The sequence below is a fragment of the Ambystoma mexicanum genome, chromosome 8 (assembly GCF_040938575.1).
Source record: "Ambystoma mexicanum isolate Mex_15411 chromosome 8, UKY_AmexF1_1, whole genome shotgun sequence".
Taxonomy (NCBI): Eukaryota; Metazoa; Chordata; class Amphibia; order Caudata; family Ambystomatidae; genus Ambystoma; species Ambystoma mexicanum.
In genome coordinates this window covers 97,069,664-97,090,987 of record NC_090929.1, presented here as the reverse complement: position 1 = coordinate 97,090,987, position 21,324 = coordinate 97,069,664, and the positions used below count along the sequence as shown (strand labels likewise).

Sequence of the window (21,324 nt, the reverse complement as noted above, 5' to 3'; positions counted from 1 at the left end):
TGCCATTGCAAGATCTCCGCCATGTTGGGAGCTCAGTCATCATTGCAGCCAGTGCCGTTCCCAGATCTCCGCCATGTCAGGGGCACAGTGATCATTGCAGCCAGTGCTGTTGCGAGATCTCCGCCATGTCAGGGGCACAGTGATCATTGCAGCTAGGGCCGTTGCGAGATCTCCGCCATGTTGGGAGCACAGTCATAGCAGACAGTGCTGTTGCGAGATCTGTGCCATGTCAGGAGCAACGTCTTTGCAGCCAGTGCTGTTGTGAGATCAGCACCATGTCAGGAGCACAGTCATCATTGCAGCCAGTGCTGTTCCGGGACCTCTGCCATGTCAGGAGCACAGAAATTGCAGCCAGTGCTGTTGCGATATCTTTGCCATGTCAGGAGCACAGTCACTGCAGCCAGTGCTGTTCCGGTACCTCTGCCATGTCAGGAGCACAGTCATCATTGCAGCCAGTGCTGTTCCGAGATCTCTGCCATGTCAGGAGCACAGTCGTCATCGCAGCCAGTGCTGTTCTGAGTTCTCCGCCATGTCAGGGGCACAGTGATCATTGCAGCCAGTGCTGTAACGAGATGTCCGCCATGTCGGGGGCACAGTCATCATTGCAGCCAGTGCTGTTGCAAGATCTCCGCCATGTTGGGAGCTCAGTCATAATTGCAGCCAGTGCCGTTCCCAGATCTCCACCATGTCAGGGGCACAGTGATCATTGTAGCTAGTGGTGTTGTGAGATCTCCGCCATGTTGGGAGCACAGTCTTTGCAGACAGTGCTGTTGCGAGATCTGTGCCATGTCAGGAGCAAAGTCTTTCCAGCCAGTACTGTTGTGAGATCAACACTATGTCAGGAGCACAGTCATCATTGCAGCCAGAGCTTTTCCGAGATCTCTGCCATGTCAGGAGCACAGAAATTGCAGCCAGTGCTGTTGCGAGATCTCTGCCATGTCATGGGCACAGTCATCATTGCAGCCAGTGCCGTTCCGAGATCTCTGCCATGTCAGGATCACAGTCTTCATCGCAGCCAGTGCTGTTGCGAGATCTCTGCCATGTCATGGGCACAGTCATCATTGCAGCCAGTGCCGTTCCAAGATCTCCGCCATGTCAGGAGCACAGTCTTCATCGCAGCCAGCGATGTTGCGAGATCTCTGCCATGTCAGGGGCACAGTCATCATTGCAGCCAGTGCTGTTCCGAGATCTCTCCCATGTCAGGAGCACAGTCGTTATAGCAGCCAGTGCTGTTGCGAGATCTCTGCCATGTCAGGAGCACAGTCGTCACTGCAGCCAGTGCTTTTGCGAGATCTCAGCCATGTTGGGAGCTCAGTCATCATTGCAGCCAGTGCCGTTCCCAGATCTCCGTCATGTCAGGAACACAGTCATCATTGCAGCCAGTGCTGTTGCGAGATCTCTGCCATGTCAGGGGCACAGTGATCATTGCAGCCAGTGCTGTTGCAAGATCTCCGCCATGTCAGGGGCACAGTGATCATTGCAGCCAGTGCTGTTGCGAGATCTCCGCCATGTCAGGGGCACAGTCATTGCAGCTAGTGGCGTCGCGAGATCTCCGCCATGTTCGGAGCACAGTCATCATTGCAGCCAGTGCCGTTGTGAGATCTCCGCCATGTTGGGAGCAAAGTCTTTCCAGCCAGTGCTTTTGTGAGATCAGCACCATGTCAGGAGCACAGTCATCATTGCAGCCAGTGTTTTTCCGAGATCTCTGCCATGTCAGGAGCACAGTCGCAGCCAGTGCTGTTGTGAGATCTCTGCCATGTCAGGGGCACAGTCATCATTGCAGCCAGTGCTTTTCCGAGATCTCTGCCATGTCAGGAGCACAGTTGTCATCACAGCCAGTGCTGTTGCGAGATCTCTGCCATGTCAGAAGCAAAGTCTTTCCAGCCAGTGCTTTTGTGAGATCAGCACCATGTCAGGAGCACAGTCATCATTGCAGCCAGTGTTTTTCCGAGATCTCTGCCATGTCAGGAGCACAGTCACAGCCAGTGCTGTTGTGAGATCTCTGCCATGTCAGGGGCACAGTCATCATTGCAGCCAGTGCTTTTCCGAGATCTCTGCCATGTCAGGAGCACAGTTGTCATCACAGCCAGTGCTGTTGCGAGATCTCTGCCATGTCAGAAGCAAAGTCTTTCCAGCCAGTACTGTTGTGAGATCAGCACCATGTCAGGAGCACAGTCATCATTGCAGCCAGTGCCGTTCCGAGATCTCCACCATGTCAGGAGCACAGTCTTCATCGCAGCCAGTGCTGTTGCGAGATCTCTGCCATGTCAGGGGCACAGTCATCATTGCAGCCAGTGCCGTTCCGAGATCTCTGCCATGTCAGGAGCACAGTCTTCATCGCAGCCAGTGCTGTTGCGAGATCTCTGCCATGTCGGGGGCACAGTCATCATTACAGCCAGTGCTGTTGTGAGATTGCTGCCATGTCAGGGGCACAGTCGTCACTGCAGCCAGTGCTGTTCCGAGATCTCTGCCATGTCAGGAGCACAGTTGTCATCGCAGCCAGTGCTGTTGCGAGATCTTTGCCATGTCAGGAGCACAGTCGTCACTGCAGCCAGTGCCGTTGCGAGATCTCTGCCATGTCAGGGGCACAGTCATCATTGCAGCCAGTGTTGTTCTGAGATCTCCACCATGTTAGGGGCACAGTCATTGCAGCCAGTGCCGTTGCGAGATCTCTGCCATGTCAGGAGCACAGTCGTCGTTGCAGCCAGCGCCGTTGCGAGATCTCCACCATGTCAGGAGCACAGTCATTATTGCAGCCAGTACTGTTGAGATCAGCACCATGTCAGGAGCACAGTCATCATTCCAGTCAGTGTTGTTCCGGGACCTCTGCCGTGTCAGGAGCACAGAAATTGCATCCAGTGCTGTTGCGAGATCTCCACCATGTCATGAGCACAGTCATTATTGCAGCTAGTACTGTTCCGAGATCTCTGCCACGTCAGGAGGACAGTCGTTTTTGCAGCCAGTGCCGTTGTGAGATCAGCACCATGTCAGGAGCACAGTCATCATTTCAGCGAGTGTTCCGGGACCTCTGCCATGTCAGGAGCACAGAAATTGCAGCCAGTGCTGTTGCGAGATCTCTGCCATGTCATGGGCACAGTCATCATTGCAGCCAGTGCCGTTCCGAGATCTCTGCCATGTCAGGAGCAGTGTCTTCATCGCAGCCAGTGCTGTTGCGAAATGTCTGCCACGTCAGGAGCACAGTCGTTGTTGCAGCCAGTGCTGTTGCGAGATCTCTGCCATGTCATGGTAACAGTCATCATTGCAGCCAGTGCCGTTCCGAGATCTCTGCCATGTCAGGATCACAGTCTTCATCGCAGCCAGTGCTGTTGCGAGATCTCTGCCATGTCATGGGCACAGTCATCATTGCAGCCAGTGCCGTTCCAAGATCTCCGCCATGTCAGGAGCACAGTCTTCATCGCAGCCAGCGATGTTGCGAGATCTCTGCCATGTCAGGGGCACAGTCATCATTGCAGCCAGTGCTGTTGCGAGATCTCTGCCATGTCAGGGGCACAGTCATCATTACAGCCAGTGCTGTTGCGAGATCGCTGCCATGTCAGGGGCACAGTCATCATTGCAGCCAGTGCTGTTCCGAGATCTCTGCCATGTCAGGAGCACAGTCGTTATAGCAGCCAGTGCTGTTGCGAGATCTCTGCCATGTCAGGAGCACAGTCGTCACTGCAGCCAGCGCCGTTGCGAGATCTCTGCCATGTCAGGGTCACAGTCATCATTGCAGCCAGTGCTATTGCGAGATCTCTGCCATGTCAGGGGCACAGTGATCATTGCAGCCAGTGCTGTTGCAAGATCTCCGCCATGTCAGGGGCACAGTGATCATTGCAGCCAGTGCTGTTGCGAGATCTCCGCCATGTCAGGGGCACAGTCATTTCAGCCAGTGCCGTTGCGAGATCTCTGCCATGTCAGGAGCACAGTCGTCGTTGCAGCCAGCGCCGTTGCGAGATCTCCACCATGTCAGGAGCACAGTCATTATTGCAGCCAGTACTGTTGAGATCAGCACCATGTCAGGAGCACAGTCATAATTCCAGTCAGTGTTGTTCCGGGACCTCTGCCGTGTCAGGAGCACAGAAATTGCATCCAGTGCTGTTGCGAGATCTCCACCATGTCATGAGCACAGTCATTATTGCAGCTAGTACTGTTCCGAGATCTCTGCCACGTCAGGAGGACAGTCGTTGTTGCAGCCAGTGCCGTTGTGAGATCAGCACCATGTCAGGAGCAGTCATCATTTCAGCCAGTGTTGTTCCCGGACCTCTGCCATGTCAGGAGCACAGAAATTGCAGCCAGTGCTGTTGCGAGATCTCTGCCATGTCATGGGCACAGTCATCATTGCAGCCAGTGCCGTTCCGAGATCTCTGCCATGTCAGGAGCAGTGTCTTCATCGCAGCCAGTGCTGTTGCGAAATGTCTGCCACATCAGGAGCACAGTCGTTGTTGCAGCCAGTGCTGTTGCGAGATCTCTGCCATGTCAGGAGCACAGTCATCATTGCAGCCAGTGCTGTTCCGAGATCTCCGCCATATCAGGAGCTCAGTCATCCTTGCAGCCAGTGCCGTTTTGAGATCTCTGCCATGTCAGGGGCACAGTCGTCATTGCAGCCAGTGCTTTTGCGAGATCTTCACCATGTTGGGAGCACCCATGTTGGGAGCACAGTCATCATTGCAGCCAGTGCTGTTCCGAGATCTCTGCCATGTCAGGAGCACAGTCATTGCAGCCAGTGCTGTTCCGGGACCTCTGCCATGCCAGGAGCACAGTCATTGCAGCCAGTGCTGTTGAGATCAGCACCATGTCAGGAGCACAGTCATCATTGCAGCCAGTGCTGTATCGAGATCTCTGCCATGTCGGGAGCACAGTAATTGCAGCCAGTGCCATTGCAAGATCTTTGCCATCTCAGGAGCACAGTCATTGCAGCCAGTCCTGTTCCGAGACCTCTGCCATGTCAGGAGCACAGTCATTTCACCCAGTGCTGTTCCGGGATCTTTGCCACGTCAGGAGCACAGTCGTTGCAGCCAGTGCTGTTCCGAGATCTCTGCCATGTCAGGAGCACAGTCGTTGTTGCAGCCAGTGCTGTTCCGAGATCTCTGCCATGTCAGGAGCACAGTCGTTGTTGCAGCCAGTGCTGTTGCGAGATCTCTGCCACGTCAGAAGCACAGTCATCGTTGCAGCCAGTGCCGTTGCGAGATCTCCACCATGTCAGGAGCACAGTCATTATTGCAGCCAGTACTGTTCCGAGATTTCTGCCACGTCAGGAGCACAGTCGTTGTTGCAGCCAGTGCTGTTGCGAGATCTCTGCCATGTCAGGAACACAGTCGTCGTTGCAGCCAGGGCCGTTGCGAGATCTCCACCATGTCAGGAGCACAGTCATTATTGCAGCCAGTACTGTTCCGAGATCTCTGCCACGTCAGGAGCACAGTCGTTGTTGCAGCCAGTGCTGTTGCGAGATCTCTGCCATGTCAGGAGCACAGTCGTCGTTGCCGCCAGTGCCGTTGCGAGATCTCCACCATGTCAGGTGCACTGTCATTATTGCAGCTAGTACTGTTCCGAGATCTCTGCCACATCAGGAGCACAGTCGTTGTTGCAGCCAGTGCTGTTGTGAGATCAGCACCGTGTCAAGAGCACAGTCATCATTACAGCCAGTGTTGTTCCGGGACCTCTGCCATGACAGGAGCACAGAAATTGCAGCCAGTGCTGTTGCAAGATCTCTGCCATGTCATGGGCACAGTCATCATTGCAGCCAGTGCCGTTCCGAGATCTCTGCCATGTCCTGAGCACAGGCTTCATCGCAGCCAGTGCTGTTGCGAGATCTCTGCCATGTCAGGAGCACAGTCGTCATCGCAGCCAGTGCTGTTGCGAGATCTCTGCCATGTCAGGAGCACAGTCGTTGTTGCAGCCAGTGCCGTTGCAAGATCTCTGCCATGTTGGGAGCACAGTCATCAGATCTCTTCCATGTCAGGAGCACAGTCGTCGTTGCAGCCAGTGCTGTTCCGAGATCTCTGCCATGTAAGGAGCACAGTCGTCGTTGCAGCCAGTGCCGTTGCAAGATCTCCACCATGTCAGGAACACAGTCATTATTGCAGCCAGTACTGTTCCGAGATCTCTGCCACGTCAGGAGCACAGTCGTTGTTGCAGCCAGTGTTGTTCCGGGACCTCTGCCATCTCAGGAGCACATTCATCAGATCTTCGCCATGTAAGGAGCAGAGTCGTTGTTGCAGCCAGTGCTGTTGCGAGATCTCTGCCATGTCAGTAGCACAGTCGTTGTTGCAGCCAGTGCCGTTGCAAGATCGCTGCCATGTTGGGAGCACAGTCATCAGATCTCTTCCATGTCAGGAGCACAGTCGTCGTTGCAGCCAGTGCTGTTCCGAGATCTCTGCCATGTAAGGAACACAGTCGTCGTTGCAGCCAGTGCTGTTGCGAGATCTCTGCCATGTCAGGAGCACAGTCGTCGTTGCAGCCAGTGCTGTTGCGAGATCTCTCCCATGTCAGGAGCACAGAAATTGCATCCAGTGCTGTTGTGAAATCTCCACCATGTCATGAGCACAGTCATTATTGCAGCTAGTACTGTTTCGAGATCTCTGCCACGTCAGGAGCACAGTCGTTGTTGCAGCCAGTGCTTTTGTGAGATCAGCACCATGTCAGGAGCACAGTCATCATTCCAGCCAGTGTTGTTCCGGGACCTCTGCCATGTCAGGAGCACAGAAATTGCAGCCAGTGCTGTTGCGAGATCTCTGCCATGTCATGGGCACAGTCATCATTGCAGCCAGTGCCGTTCCGAGATCTCTGCCATGTCAGGAGCACAGTCTTCATCGCAGCCAGTGCTGTTGCGAGATCTCTGCTATGTCAGGAGCACAGTCGTTATCGCAGCCAGTGCTGTTGCGAGATCTCTGCTATGTCAGGAGCACAGTTGTCGTTGCAGCCAGTGCCATTGCGAGATCTCCACCATGTCAGGAGCACAGTCATTATTGCAGCTAGTACTGTTCCGAGATCTCTGCCACGTCAGGAGCAGTCGTTGTTGCAGCCAGTGTTGTTCCGGGACCTCTGCCATGTCAGGAGCACAGTCGTTGTTGCAGCCAGTGCTATTGCGAGATCTCTGCCATGTTGGGAGCACAGTCAACAGATCTCTTCCATGTCAGGAGCACAGTCGTCGTTGCAGCCAGTGCTGTTCCGAGATCTCTGCCATGTAAGGAGCACAATCGTCGTTATCTCTGCTATGTAAGGAGCACAGTCGTCGTTGCAGCCAGTGCTGTTCCGAGATCTCTGCTATGTAAGGAGCACAGTCGTCGTTGCAGCCAGTGCTGTTCCGAGATCTGTTGCAGCCAGTGCTGTTCCGAGATCTCTGCCATGTAAGGAGCACAGTCGTCGTTGGAGCCAGTGCTATTGCAAAATCCAGATCTATTAACTCTGAAAAAGCAAGCAATGACCTAATGAGAGCCCCAGAGATATTGACCATTGACTAATGGTAAGTATGCACAGTGAAAGAGAAACGACAACAGAGTACCACCACGGACCTGGGTAGTAAACGGATTACATTTGCATTGAGCACTTACCGTGAGCAAGGGTTGAAGTAGCACAATGAGGGAACGAGACATACACTCCCAGGAGAAACCATAATGCACAAAGGAAGCGGCGAATGCCAAATTCCAAGATGGCTGATGGCCATTTTATGGATTTGGCGCCGTGCAGGCAACAAGGAGAAGCCCTGGTTGTAATTGGCCAATACACAAACCTGTTTCACATGGAGCATCTAGATAACGTGAATTCGGCATAGAGAACCGAAGTATGGGCAGGATCCACAGAAGGAAGGGTGATCGCAAGGGTGAACGGAGGGCAGGCGAGGATGCACGAGACGCGTGCAGAGACGGCGTGTAGCCTGGAAATAGTCATGTGTCCAGAGGTCATGTAAAGCAGCTGGAGGGGGTATCTCGTGGAGGCTGCACCCTCCATAGGACTAATTCACTTGATGGAGTTGTAGGGGGGTGGTCTATCAGTGGCCAAGTGCAGAGAACCCTGGAGTTCCTGGGGCACCACCCCTCCCAGAGACTTCAGCACCTAGCCACCCTCCACCGACCCCCCCTTCATCTTAAACCTTGCGCCATCCCCGGTGTGAAAGCCACCATATCTCTGTGTGATCAGGGCATTATAATTCTTGAAAGAGAAAGGTGAAGGGCAAGCCTATCCTAGTGGGAATTGCACTATATCCCTTACGTGTAAGGTGGCGAGCATGCTCTGTAACTGAATAGGACACTATAGCCTTTAAGTGTGTAAGTATGGCGTGAGGGGGGGTGTGTGTGTGTGTGTGTGTGTGTGTCATATATATGATATGGGACCCACTGACGTTCGCAGTGACTTGGGGTACTATGTCCCTGGATTAGGAAGCCGTGTTCCAGACACTGTCCTTCTCGTGTGAACTACAAATAGTGAGCAGGGTGCTATACCCACACTGCCTTGTGGCATCAAAGTGGCTGGGTGCTATATCCTTGCAAATGTGGTTTGAGCCAAGAAACAGATGGGCAGTCTTGTGGCTGGGCGTTGCATCCCCGATTCTGTTTATTCATAAGGGACCTTTGGGTGGGGGTAAAGCACACAAAAAACCTACACGAGGCCACAGCATTATTTGTTTAAGCCTGTCTCAAGTAGAGCATCCTTGTTTTGTTAGTGATACTTATTGAATCCCAGTAAGCATTTATCCCAACCTTTCCCTAGTTTAACTATTTTCAACCTCACTATGCTTGTCACGTGATCTGATCATTTGATAGAGGTAGTGATATAGACTGACTGATATATTGAGTACTATAGCAACATATACATTAGTACAGCCCTTAGAAGGCAGAGGAAGCAGAGCTGTATACAAATGGCAATATTATTGTTTCAGTATTAAGCCTTTATTTTCTTTAACTATACCAACAAGCTTGACTCCAGGGTGCCTGGGCGAGCTTTTACAGTGTTCTTTCTGTGCAGAGCTGAACTTCGGTACTGTGGGAGCTCAGTGAATATGCAGCGACGCCTCTAGTCTCACGCCCATTACCATCAAGCCAGTGTTATCCTCAGTAGCGCCCCTAGCCTCAGCCGGCTACACGATGATTACTACAAGGTGACTGTATGTATAATTGTGAAGTGAACAGACTGGTGCATTTAATGACAAGTGTGCATTTCTGCTTCCAGCTGCAGCAAGTCGATCTCCTCGGAATTCCTATCAAATCTCTGGCGGATATCGAAAAAGAGGTGAGTTCAATGCTGCAATGGAATTTGTTTTTCCCGAAAGCGACAGCTTTGCAGCATAAGATCATAAATGCTGCTCACTCCTTAAACATGACACACACACACACACACACACACACACACACACACAAACAAGTAATGTTGGCTCATATGAATGCTTTGAGGCAGATCATGTCAACTGGCAGTAAATAATGCCTCAGCGATTGCCTCAATAATGCCTCAAAGATGTATGAGGATGTTGGATAGTCCCGGTGTGGCCATGGATTTACGAAATGTTAATCAGGTAGGAACATATCCGCCCGATTGAATGCAGTCCCTGCAGATGTGCCTTTTCCTGTCCCATTATTAGTAAGTATTTGAATCATGCACACCCATCTTTCCCGGCATTTGTTCTTCACGGAGTTGGCGTCCTCCCAGTTGCCAGGCTAACCTTCAGGTCACGCGAGATAATTCCGTCTAACAGTACAAACGACATGCTCTGCCTGAGGCTCTCTTGTGTACATGCCTCTGGGGAGAGCTTGTATCATGCCTGCTATCATGTTAGTTTCACCACGGACATGACCCAGCATTTGGAGCCTCACCATACATCCAACCATTGTTAGTGGCTGCATTTACTGCCTTGAGCAGTCATGTCCCTTTCATGTCTCCTAGTCCATTATTGCGACTGTGCCTGATGTCAGTCATTGTGTGTTGGGGAAGGAGGACATGGCCTACCAGAGATCTTTTAACAGGTCTCAACAATCCCAGTGTCCTCATCAGGCACATGTGGGTCAAGATACATATCTGTCATTTCTGCTTCGAGTTAATTACCTTTACCCAAGAAGTGCAAAAGATTAAGCGTCATCTCCACACTCCCCACATTAACCATAGATGCCAAAACAACGCAATCTTCCTACCTTGGTTGGCACGTGGGCCTGAATATATCCAACCAGTCGTGACAAGGCAGCCAATGGGGTGAGCGGGGAAGAGGGTTAGGGAGGAAGGGGTATTAGGAAAGCTGGAAAGAGGAGTAGGTGGTGGATAGGGCTGGGGATTTCTAGGATAACAGAACATACTCTTGTCACTACAAGGAACCTTCTTGGATGTTTGAGCCGTTGTTGTCTGCACAGTGACTTTGCCCGCATAACATTCAATAAAGGCAAGCAACACAGCAGTGCATAAGGAAGGGACATCAAGCAAGAATGGCATGCCGTTTTTCGTAGACATAGCCATCAATAACAAAAGCTGCTCCTCTTTGGAGAGGCAAGACAGGGATGGCAGAAAAGTCCTTGGATATGTAGTGTACTCCTGTGGAATCTTGCAGAACCTGTTACATCGTAGGCTGACTTTCTGAACATAGATTTAGGCGGGAACAAACTTTTTGAATGGTCACTGCATTTTTCCAGACAGATGCATAGATGTTTTATACTAGCAGTTTACTAATCTCTGGCCATGCAGCATCTCGATCAGGTATTCCTGGTCTTGTAGTAGGATGCAAGATAGTTTTCAGGGCGCAGATTCTGTGCCTTTTTCTATGATCGTGGTAGCGAACTGGCCTAGTAACCTACCGTGATTGTATGCGAAACAAGCAGACCCTGAAGATATGAAGCGTCAAATGGGAAGCAGACACTGGAGCACCAGAATGCAAGCAGATGCAGGCGCGCCTGAGAACCGGCGCAGAAGTGCTAGACTGCAAGCAGATGCAGGCGCGCCTGAGAACCGGCGCAGAAGCGCTAGTCTGCAAGCAGATGCAGGCGCGCCTGAGAACCGGCGCAGGAGCGCTAGACTGCAGGCGGATGCTGGTTGAGCCTCACCCGTGTCGTGCCTCAAATGCTCAATTAACTGCACTGCGCATGGGCGGGACGAGCCTTAAATAGAAACCCCGGCATGCCAAGTCTGACCAAGGATTCTGGTTAATGTGGCTCTGGGCCGCAAAGTTGCACATCTCCACGGCTTATTGGCCCTCTAGTAATGGTAATATCTTCAAGGGAGAGCACAAGGCTCTGTGATTAAGCCATCTACCCCCACTGCCCGTATAGTCCTGACACATTTCAAGAGGCAGATGCAAAGTAGGGCCGCCCCTCCACGTGGTGCTTGAAATGTTTTGATAATGCCTTCAAACATATTTTCCTTGCTGCTCATTCCACATTCAATTTGGTATCAAAACTGACTGCATAGTCAGGATTCTCAATGGACTACATCTGAAAAGTCCCGGATGCAATAGTGTTTCCATACTTCTGCCGGAATCTCACTATCGTAGAATTCTTGGATAATCTGTTTCACGATTCCTGGAGGAAAGGGGTCCGGACGCACTATTATGTAGGAGTTGCTCACCACACTGGCTCTTGCAGTGGTAGCCCATCGCGTCGGCTAGGGCAAACCGAAAAAGGACTGGCTAAGAGAACCCAATGGGTGAGAAAGGAGTGTGTCCTGGGCATGGGTGACACAGCGAAGGCGCACTAGAGTCCCCCTTGCTTTTAGATGTATTGTACTGGCTGCCACAGACGGACTATTAGTACAAGAGTCACTATGCTGAGTAAAGATGACTGAACCCAGGAGGAGAGAGCAACGAACTGGGGTACTTACGTGTGGCTGGCGATGAGTGTTTATAGCAATACACACACAGTGCCGTGTTTTTAAAGAGGCTAGATATGCACCGGAAACACCCTGACACAATATATCAGCTTTGCCATTGTGCCTTTTTTAACTTACCTTTCCTCTGTGCAGAGTGTGTGTGTCTGTGTGTGTAGATTTGCATTGACACAACCTGCACAGTGTGAAACGCGAGCTGGGCTTTAGTCACCAAGCAAGTCTGTGGCGATGCCTTTTCTTGGTATGGACATTGATTTTTCTGCATTATTTTGTATCGAAGAAGCTTTAATCGTCGCGTCTTCAACTAGCGCTGCTACAGTGATGTGTCGTATTTTGCGGCAAGGGGCGGATCCGGTTGGGCGCATTTGGTCCCTTAAGGTGGCCACAAGAAGTACTGGTTTAACCCACTGAAGTCTTAGAAGCCAGATGTCAGATCCCGGAAGCGCAGAAAGCCTCCAACCCATCAAATGCCATTCTGTTACCATTCCGCTCGCTAATGAATCCCAAGCAAGGAAAGTCTTCTTTTTTTAATTTACAAACTGGCAAGATGTAGAATTACCAAAGCACATAGAAGAATCCTAATGATGCGCGGATCCGTCACTCCTCTCTAAATAATTAAAGCCGGATCGTTACCAAAGGCCTGAGGCTCTCTTTATTTGAAGAAAAAAAATGCCATGCTTTAACCCAAACTGTCTGCTACACGTGTACAGTTTCAGCAGGAAAATGCAGGGTTTTGTCTTGGTGCTCCCTTCAGCGCAGAGGCTAAGAAGGGCCTAATTAGGAACGGCTGCGTGGAGTATTAATCACCCGCCGGAGAGACAACGGAGGCATTTAATTTAGCCGCCTAATTGCAAATTCTCTTGCCTGAAAATATTAAATACAATCCGTGAAATCCTTAAGAGTTAGTTTGTATGAGAAGATTGTGTGTTTTGGGGCATTTTTTATTCTGTATTTATATATGTATGTCTCCGTTTGTGTGCATTTACAGACAGAGAGAGGGGGAGTGAAGGAGAGGACACACAATGAGTAACCGTATATTATGGAACATTAATGCCTTTGTGGTGTTAAATGTCACCCAAGCGCTGAGAGGGTATTGTTGGATCGAAATACTTGCTGCACCTTATGTATTTTTTATATAACATTTAAAAATAAATATTTGAAATGTTTAATGATGGCTACAGATGTATGCTAATATTGTGCCATGCTCAAGATCTTGAAATGTAATTTGAATAGTAGTACATATTTTAATATGGAACACATTAAATTCACCCGGGAAAATAATGAAAAGCTGGAAGTTGGATAATGCTGCCGCCGAGTTCTTGGATCAAAGTGAACAACATATACGATACATCTCATTTGTTTTTCAGTGGGTGGGAAAACGGAAGACGTTTCCCATTTCGAAAGTGCAGTTTTTAAACCTGTTCGGTCTATATATATCTATAGACCTAGATTTGATCCAGAGACTTATTCCGTTTCCAAAGTATCCACAATGTTTGTTAACTTTCCCAGTTGGTAGCTGCAGATTGACCAGAGAGGGTTAATTATTTCGGTTCAGAGTTGCTGATTATGCAGATAGATTGGACCACTTGTTTTGCAGCTGCTCCATGCATTCCCCAGTTCACAACATGAACCAGTGTCAGATTTGCACGGGGGCTAATGGCATAATGGCAGACTTTTCCTGGGCCTTCTTGGGCCGCTCAGTTTTCGTCTCCTCCGTCCGTGGTATCTCTGGCATCTCCCGCAGCTTAGCCGGGTTAGATGACTTCCTCTTTGTGGAGGAGCTCAATTGCCGGCTGGCAATGGAGGCGGAGGGTGATGTCGATCGTGCACTGTCCGCCATAGGACTGGCTTCCGCTGCGACCCCGGTTGACCCGGATTTGTGGTGTTTGGCCTTATCTGCGACCCCCGGGGATGAGGCGCCCTCGCAGGACTTAGAAGCCCTCTTCTTGGACCGCCGCGCCTTCGGTGAGGTATGCCCCTGCTCGGGGCACAGGGCAGAGGCCTTAGTGTTCACCCACGCTGCTCGTCTACTGTGCCTGTCCTTTGTCGTCTTCTTGGAGAATCTGCAGCACATCTCGCACTTTTCCACATCCACGTTGGGTCCCATGTCCCCCAGCATACCCAGACACTGGTATGTGGACAGATACGGCCACAACGACGATATCGTTGGAGCTGGCAGCGGGTCACTCAGCCTGGGGTGTCCCCACCGGACGAGGTGCGATCGTTCCACTCTATGATCGCCAGAACCTCCAAGCTGTTCCAGCTCATGCCCGAAAAAACCAGGAAAGAGGGTTTCCTGTACCAGAGACGTGAGGCCAAGAGGAAGACAATCATGGTGGTGCCCCTCCTAGATGATGTGTGGGAGAAGGGCCTAGCCCTCTTGAAAAACCCTTTCACAGCTCCAGCCAAGATGGATAGGCTGGAGAAGAAGTACCGGTGTCGGCGCTTAAGAGTCTGAGGTCGCAACCATCACCAAATTCATTGGTTTTGGCGACAGCGAAGAAGCGGTCATCTAACCTGTCCTCACCGTCTTCAGTCTCTCCGCACAGCGAGGGTTAGAGGTTGGTAGCCATGGGGGGGTGGAGGTGATTTACAACGCAGTGTCCACCATCAAGGGGCCAATGCACTGGTGATCCTAGCCAGGTATGACCGGTAGGTGTGGTACAAGCTGGGTCTGATTTTGGAGTTCCTCCCCGATTACAATTACAAGAGGATGGAGGCGATGGCCCTCTTCCAGGAGGAGGAGGTAGCGTTGGATCACGACATCACAGTGGCGCTGGATGTTGCCGACACGGGGTTCTGGCAGATATGGAACAGTGTCTGCCTTCGTCACCAAGGCTGGATGAAGGCCATGAATTTCCACCATGAGGTACAGTCGAGGAAGTCGAGGTCTGCGGGGCTTTCGACAGACGATTCGAGGGGTGACTCTCCGCATCGTCGTCAGAAGTCCAGTGGGTCTCGGTCCCAGAGTCAGTTCCGCCACTCCTCTGCCTCTTCGAGGGACTCCCGGAAGCGCCGTCATCGGTCACCTTCCTCATCCGAGGACTCCACCCGTCGGCGGGTCGCTTATCCCACCAAGCATGCAACGCCGGAGGAATGGGCTTCCTTCGGAAAGAAAATGTTAGCGATTCTCGAATCGCAGGGCACTGGGCCATCCGCGCCTCCGAGTGGGGTCAGTCGTGATCGGTTGAGAGACACCGCTCGCACGCCTTCGGGCTCGGGTGGTCGGCACGATTTGCGGGAGAGGTCCCGCTCGGACAAGGGGAACCGTTCTCATCATGCCCGGTCCAGGTCCCGCTCCTCGACGCACTCGAGACCGTGTGCACCTGTGGTGTCTTCGAGGAAGACGTCGACGCCAGTGGCGCCGAGGTTGTCGACTGACTCTTTCGAGGCCCCGCCTCTGAAGAAGTCGCCGGGACACGCTCTGGGCTCTGGCCTCGAGGCCTGTGCCAACGCCATCAATGCTGTCGACACCCTTGACACCTTTCGAGGCTGTTTAGACATGGGTACCCCGGGGCTAGGTGGAACCCCCTAGAAAGGCTCTGGCCAAGGTCAAGTATGGCTTTGTTCCACATTCTGTGCCTTCTTACCGCCATCTTGAGTTTATTTCAGAGGTGGATGAGGGCTCTGATGATTGTATGGTTCCTGATACGGTGCCTGACGAGATTCTCTCGGGCCATAGCCAGATTGAGGACCTGCGGCAGTCCCTGCACGATGCCAGTGGGCTGGGCACCTCTCCGGAGGTAGAGTTTTGTAGGCCTGAGCCTGACACTCATGCCGACTCCTCGTACCGGCGCCTTATGTCTAGGGTCACCGAGTACTTGGAATGGTCTGCTCCCCCAAGGGATTTTCTTCCGGATGACCTTACGGATATCCTCGATCAAGGTCCACCAACTGACCCGGTACTGCCATTCCATATGGCTCTACAGAGGAGGGTGGCGGTGGCTTGGACTGCTCTGGAGAGTCTCCCGGCAGTGGGCAAGTCTTTGCCGCGAAAATACTGCCCAGTCAGTAGCGACCCCTGCTACTTGACCAAGCACCCCACTCCGGAGAGTTTGGTGGTGCAGGCGGCTACGGCCCCGGCAAAGCAGGCGTTGTATCCTACCATGCCTCCTGATAGGGACGACAAGCGTTTTGACGGCTGGGCGAAGAAAGTGTTTTCTTCAGGGGGTATGGCGCTTCAGGCGGCCAACTCTGTATGTGTCTTGTCACGTTTCACGCACACTCTGTGGAACTGTGTTTCCTTAGTGGCTGAACATATTCCCGAAGGGGATGAACGGGATGGTTTCCTTGCCATGGTTCAGGGTGGCAAGGATGCCATGTGTGAGGCCGTTCAGTCGGGTTTGGACATGGCAGATTGCGTCAGCCGGTCCATGGCGGCGAGCACCATGATAGGCAGGTTTGCGTGGTTGCGGAAGTCGGGGTTTGCTCCTGATGTGCAGGCCCGGCTCCTCAACATGCCCTTTGACGGGGAACATCTTTTTGGCAGCAAGGCTGACGAGAGCCTTGAGAAGTTGCAGACCTGCAAAGCTGCAGCAAAGTCGTTGGGTGTTGCAGTTCGCCAACCTCCGACTTTTCGTCCTAGGGGAGAGCAATGGAGGGGAGGTTCCTTTCGTTATTACTCATCCTTTGGTACAGCGAGAGGAGCTGCCAGTCCAAGGGGCCAGCGTAGGAGTGCCAGAGGTGGAACACAAGGTACTCGAGGTGCCAAGGCCGCTCGGGCTGTTGCCTCTTTGCCCTCAGGCAACGCTGCAGCCGCTTCAGCTCAGTCATGAGGCCATGTCCCATGGTTCGCTGGTTGGGGGAAGGCTGGCGCAGCATCTTGCAGAGTGGCGCGCCATTACTTCAGATGTGTGGGTTCTGGAGATCATAACCCACGGCTACTGTCTTTCCGGCAGAGGCCTCAAGACAATCCACCGGGAATCTCTCTTTGAAGAGTCCGGATCTGCTCCTTGCGCAGGAAATTCAATCCCTGCTGGAGAAAGGCGCCATAGAACTGGTGCCTGTAGCGGAGAGGAACAAGGGATGGTATTCCCCTTATTTTTTGATTTCCAAGAAAGACGGGGGTTTGAGACCCATCATGGACTTGTGCGGTTTGAACAAACTCCTCAGGAAGGACAAGTTCAAGTTGTTTACTCTCTCTCAAGTCCTCCAGGCCCTTCAACTTCAGGTCGGGTTGGTCTCTCTCGACCTCAAGGACGCTTATTTTCATGTGCCGATACATCCAAAGCACAAGAAGTACCTGAGGTTCGCGGTTGGCGACTCGCACTTTCAGTTTCGGGTCCTGCCGTTCGGATTGACCTCCGCCCGAGGGTCTTCGCCAAGCTCATGGTAGTGGTGGCAGCGCACCTCAGGAAAGTGGGGATTCACGTCTACCCCTACCTGGACGATTGGTTGATCAGGGCGCGCTCTCCCGAGCAAGTCCTGGATCATCTGTCAGTCACCTGCCTCTCCCTCCACAAGCTGGGCTTCTCCCTCAACTTAAAGAAGTTCCATTTGACACCAACTCAGAGGCTCCAGTACATCGGAGCAGTGCTCGACACGTTCCTTGGGTAGTGTTTTCCTCCCCAGGTGAGGGCTCATCACATTCAGCAGATGGTGCACAAGTTTCAGCTTGCCCAGAGTCTCCCAGCGTTCGAGTTCTTGAGATTGCTCGGCCTCATGGCATCCTGCATTCTTCTGGTGCCAGAGGCCAGGTTGCGGATGAGATCTTTGCAATGGGCACTCAAGCTCCAGTGGTCTCGGTCCTCCAGCAGGATGTCGGACCTTGTTCAGGTGCCGTCCTCGGTCACCCAGGACCTTCTTTGGTGGGCCGTCGAAGACAATCTGATGAAGGGGGCTCCATTTTGGCTACCATGGCCTCATGGGATGGGGAGCTCATGCCAACGAGTTGACAGCGGTCGTTCGTCTCCGTCGGAGTCCAGACTCCATATCAATCTGTTGGAGCTGAGGGCCGTCAGGCTAGCCCTGAAGGCTTTTCTGCCAACTGTGCGAGGGAAGAATGTCCTGATCCTGACCGACAACACGGTGGCCATGCACTACCTCAACAAAAGGGGGGGGCAGGGTCACTTCCTCTATGCAGGGAGGCGATGCAGCTCTGGTTCTGGGTAATCCAGCAGGAAGTTTCGATCTCGGCAGTTCATCTGGCCGGAGACGAAAACGAGACGGCGGATGCTCTGAGCAGGCAGAGCGCGATCTCTCACAAGTGGGAGTTGGCTCAGGAGATTCTTCTGGAGATCTTCGCCCTTTGGGGGACCCCTCAAGTGGATCTCTTTGCCTCCAGTGTCAACCAGAAGTGCGAGAGGTTCTGCTTGCGGGAATTTCCTCCAAAAGGAGCCTTAGGAGACGCGTTTGTGGTGGAGTGGTCATTCCCACTGCTGTACGTGTTTCCTCCAGTCCCCGTCATCCCGCAAGTACTGCGGAGGATACAGAGGTTCGGTTCCCGGATGATCCTCATTGCTTCGGCGTGGGCCCCTACGACGTGGTACCCGGAACTTCTCGACTTGACCATCTGCCCTCCACGTCGTCTTCCCTACCAAGACGATCTACTCTCATGGGAGGGGGGTCAGGTTATCCATCCAGAGGTCAGATCCCTCAACCTTCACGCTTGGTTTCTGAAAGTTTGAGGTATAAGGATTGGGACCTCCCTGAAGACGTGATGGAGGTGTTGCTCTCGGCCAGACGGCCCTCAACAAAGTCCCTGTACCATTGCCGTTGGCGTAAATTCTGCGACTGGTGCAGGGTTAAGAATGTGGATACTTTTGCATGTGACATTCCCATGGTTCTGTCTTTTTTGCTTTCTTTGGCCCACAGGGGCTTGCAAGTGGGTACCGTTAAAGGTTACCTGGCGGCGCTGTCCATATTTAAGCGTTCGTCTGAAGAGTGTTCCTATTTTAAAATTCCTTTAATTTCTCAGTTTCTGAAAGGGCTCACTAATGAGTTCCCTCCGTCACCTTTCCAGGTGCCCGGTTGGGATTTGAACCTTGTTCTCAAGTTTCTGATGGGTGCTCCGTTTGAGCCTTTGCATTCATACCCTTTGAGACTGTTGACTCTTAAAACTGTATTTTTGGTTACGGTCCCTTCCGCTCGCAGAGTGAGTGAGTTACAGGCACTTTCAGTTAAGCCATCCTTCACTGTGTTTCATAAGGACAGGGTTGTCCTTAGAGTTCGTCCTTCCTTTCTTCTGAAGGTGGTGTCGGAATTTCATTTAGGCCAGAAGGTTGTTCTTCCGGCGTTTTATCCTCCTCCTCATCCTGGTAAGGAAGAGGAGAGGCTCCATAGGCTTGATCATAGGAGAGCGTTAAGCTTTTATATTTCACGCATGTCCCAGGTCAGAGCGGAAAAATCAACTCTTTATTGGTTACGCTGGAAAGCGTTTGGGACAAGCTGTGACTAAGCAGACTGTGTCTCGCTGGATTATTCTGGCTATTTCTGAGTGTTACCGCTTGGCGGGTAAGGACCCACCGGTCGGCTTGCGGGCCCATTCTACCAGGGGTATGGCTGCCTCTACTGCCCTACAGAGGGGTGTTCCTTTTCGTAACATCTGTGATGCAGTCACCTGGGCTTCGATCCATACTTTTGTACGTCACTACTCCCTCGATTCCATCCATGGGCAGGATTTGGCCTTTGGCAAGGCGGTCCTTTACTCCGCAGTTTGATTGGGCATTCTGAATTTCTGTTTTCTAAATTATTTTCCCACCTCCTTGCATTGGTACTGCTTTGGGAGTCTGTCATAGATATGGAATACGTCAGAGGACCCAATCCCCTCGAAGAACAAGTTACTCTCTTACCTGGTAACGTTCTTCCGATGGGATGGTCCGATGACGTATTCCATATCGCTCCCTCCCTGCCTTCCCCGCTACAGAATTTCTTATGCGATTGCAGCTTACGTTTTCGCAAGGCTTTGTGTGTCAGACTGGCAGAAGACTGGTGCCACATGTTCTGGGAAAAAACTACAACTGAGGCTACGGGCATCGTGCGTCCTACTTATAAAATCCAGTGACGTCGGCTGTCGGAAGAGGTCCTCGAGGGCGGCGTATCAACGTCATCGACGCAGGACGCAGACGCCCCAGATTTTCCGAAGCAGCACAGCTGTGGTGATTACATGTCATTACATGTCATAGATATGAAATACGTCGTCGGACCATCCCATCGAAAGAACGTTACCAGGTAAGAGAGTAACTTGTTCTTCACATGCAAACCCTCTCTCTTTCCCCTCTGTGGCTCTTCTCATACTGCCACTTTACGTGCTTACCAAATCTGAAGATGGCTCCGGAGGAGAGGCTTAGGGAGACTGTTATTGGCTGGGGGCAGTATGACCAAAAGGAAGGTGATTGGTTTATAAAAGAAATACAGTTTGCAAGTGAGAGTGAAACTGTTTTTCTTTTACCGAGAATTCCCAGCCTGACGACGGGGAACATTCATGAGCATGTGAATCCATGACAGACCCATGCTGGAGAACAATAGTTATAGGTAAGTAACTTGTTCCATACAAACTGTACATGTAAATGTACATTCACATGTTCACATACATCATATGAAACCTTTTACGACACACACTCTTAGGCCACCACAGTCATACGTTATGCATTGTTACTCTATACCGTAATACAAAAAATAGGTTCAGGGAATACTCATGCACTTGGCGTCGAATGCTGTAAAAAGACAAATTAAATTGGCTATTATAAAAACGTTTTTATAAAAGAGTTAAGTTTAATCTAACATAAACAAGGTAAGGTACAAACATTTAGGATGTACCACTACAATTAGTACATAAATTAGCTACTCTAGCAAAAAGTAAAGTCTACAAACAGTGGAAGGGTTAAGGTTAAACACAGCGCTACAAATGCAACCACAAAAGTAAACCATTAAACACACACAACATACCACTACAAATTCAACCACAAAACTACAACTAGAAACATTCACTCCATGCCACTAGAAAACCAACCTTAACACTCCTTTTAAGTATTAGGCAGGTTACATCAATGCCATAATTAAAGCGATTGTTGTCATATAATAACAAAACTTGGGTATTCATCACGATAGCCCTACCAGCATATGGAGTACTTCGTTTTTGGTTGAGACTGAAAGGAGATCTCATATTTGGAATCGCAATCCACTTTTAACTCTCGTTTTTCAACTCTCGGTTATCGCCACCCAGGGATTCATGAACATGATCAACGCTAAAGTAATTGAAATCTTCTAATTTCCCACTAAAGTTTTCATCTAGTATTTTTGCAATAATGTAATTGAAATCTTTATTCTTAAATGTATTGGTATTTTGAAGTGACCTTCTTTCGAGTGTGCATTTTTTTACTCCCTAAATACCAAAAATTGCCTATACATCTGAGTACATATCACAAATAAGTAGTCTCTGATATAATGCGACATTTACTTTTATATGTTTTATTAATCTGTGGGTATTCTATTCTTTCATGTTAACACCATACTTGCAGGCATTACAATTAATAACTTTTCTAAAACCTGCATTAACAATAACGATCAGTTTGTGCTCGCATTACTTACTCT

At 51.1% G+C, this 21,324-nt stretch overlaps 1 protein-coding gene across 5 annotated transcripts in view; it reads left to right on the top strand.

The window, feature by feature from the left end:
- Positions 1–21,324, top strand: part of MVB12B (multivesicular body subunit 12B) — a 786,673-nt gene that overhangs the window by 671,507 nt on the left and 93,842 nt on the right. For all 5 annotated transcript variants that reach the window (XM_069609391.1, XM_069609389.1, XM_069609393.1 and 2 more), the window contains exon 9: positions 9,166–9,225. In XM_069609391.1, coding sequence (XP_069465492.1) covers positions 9,166–9,225 — 60 coding nt within the window. The remainder of the gene's footprint in view (positions 1–9,165; positions 9,226–21,324) is intronic.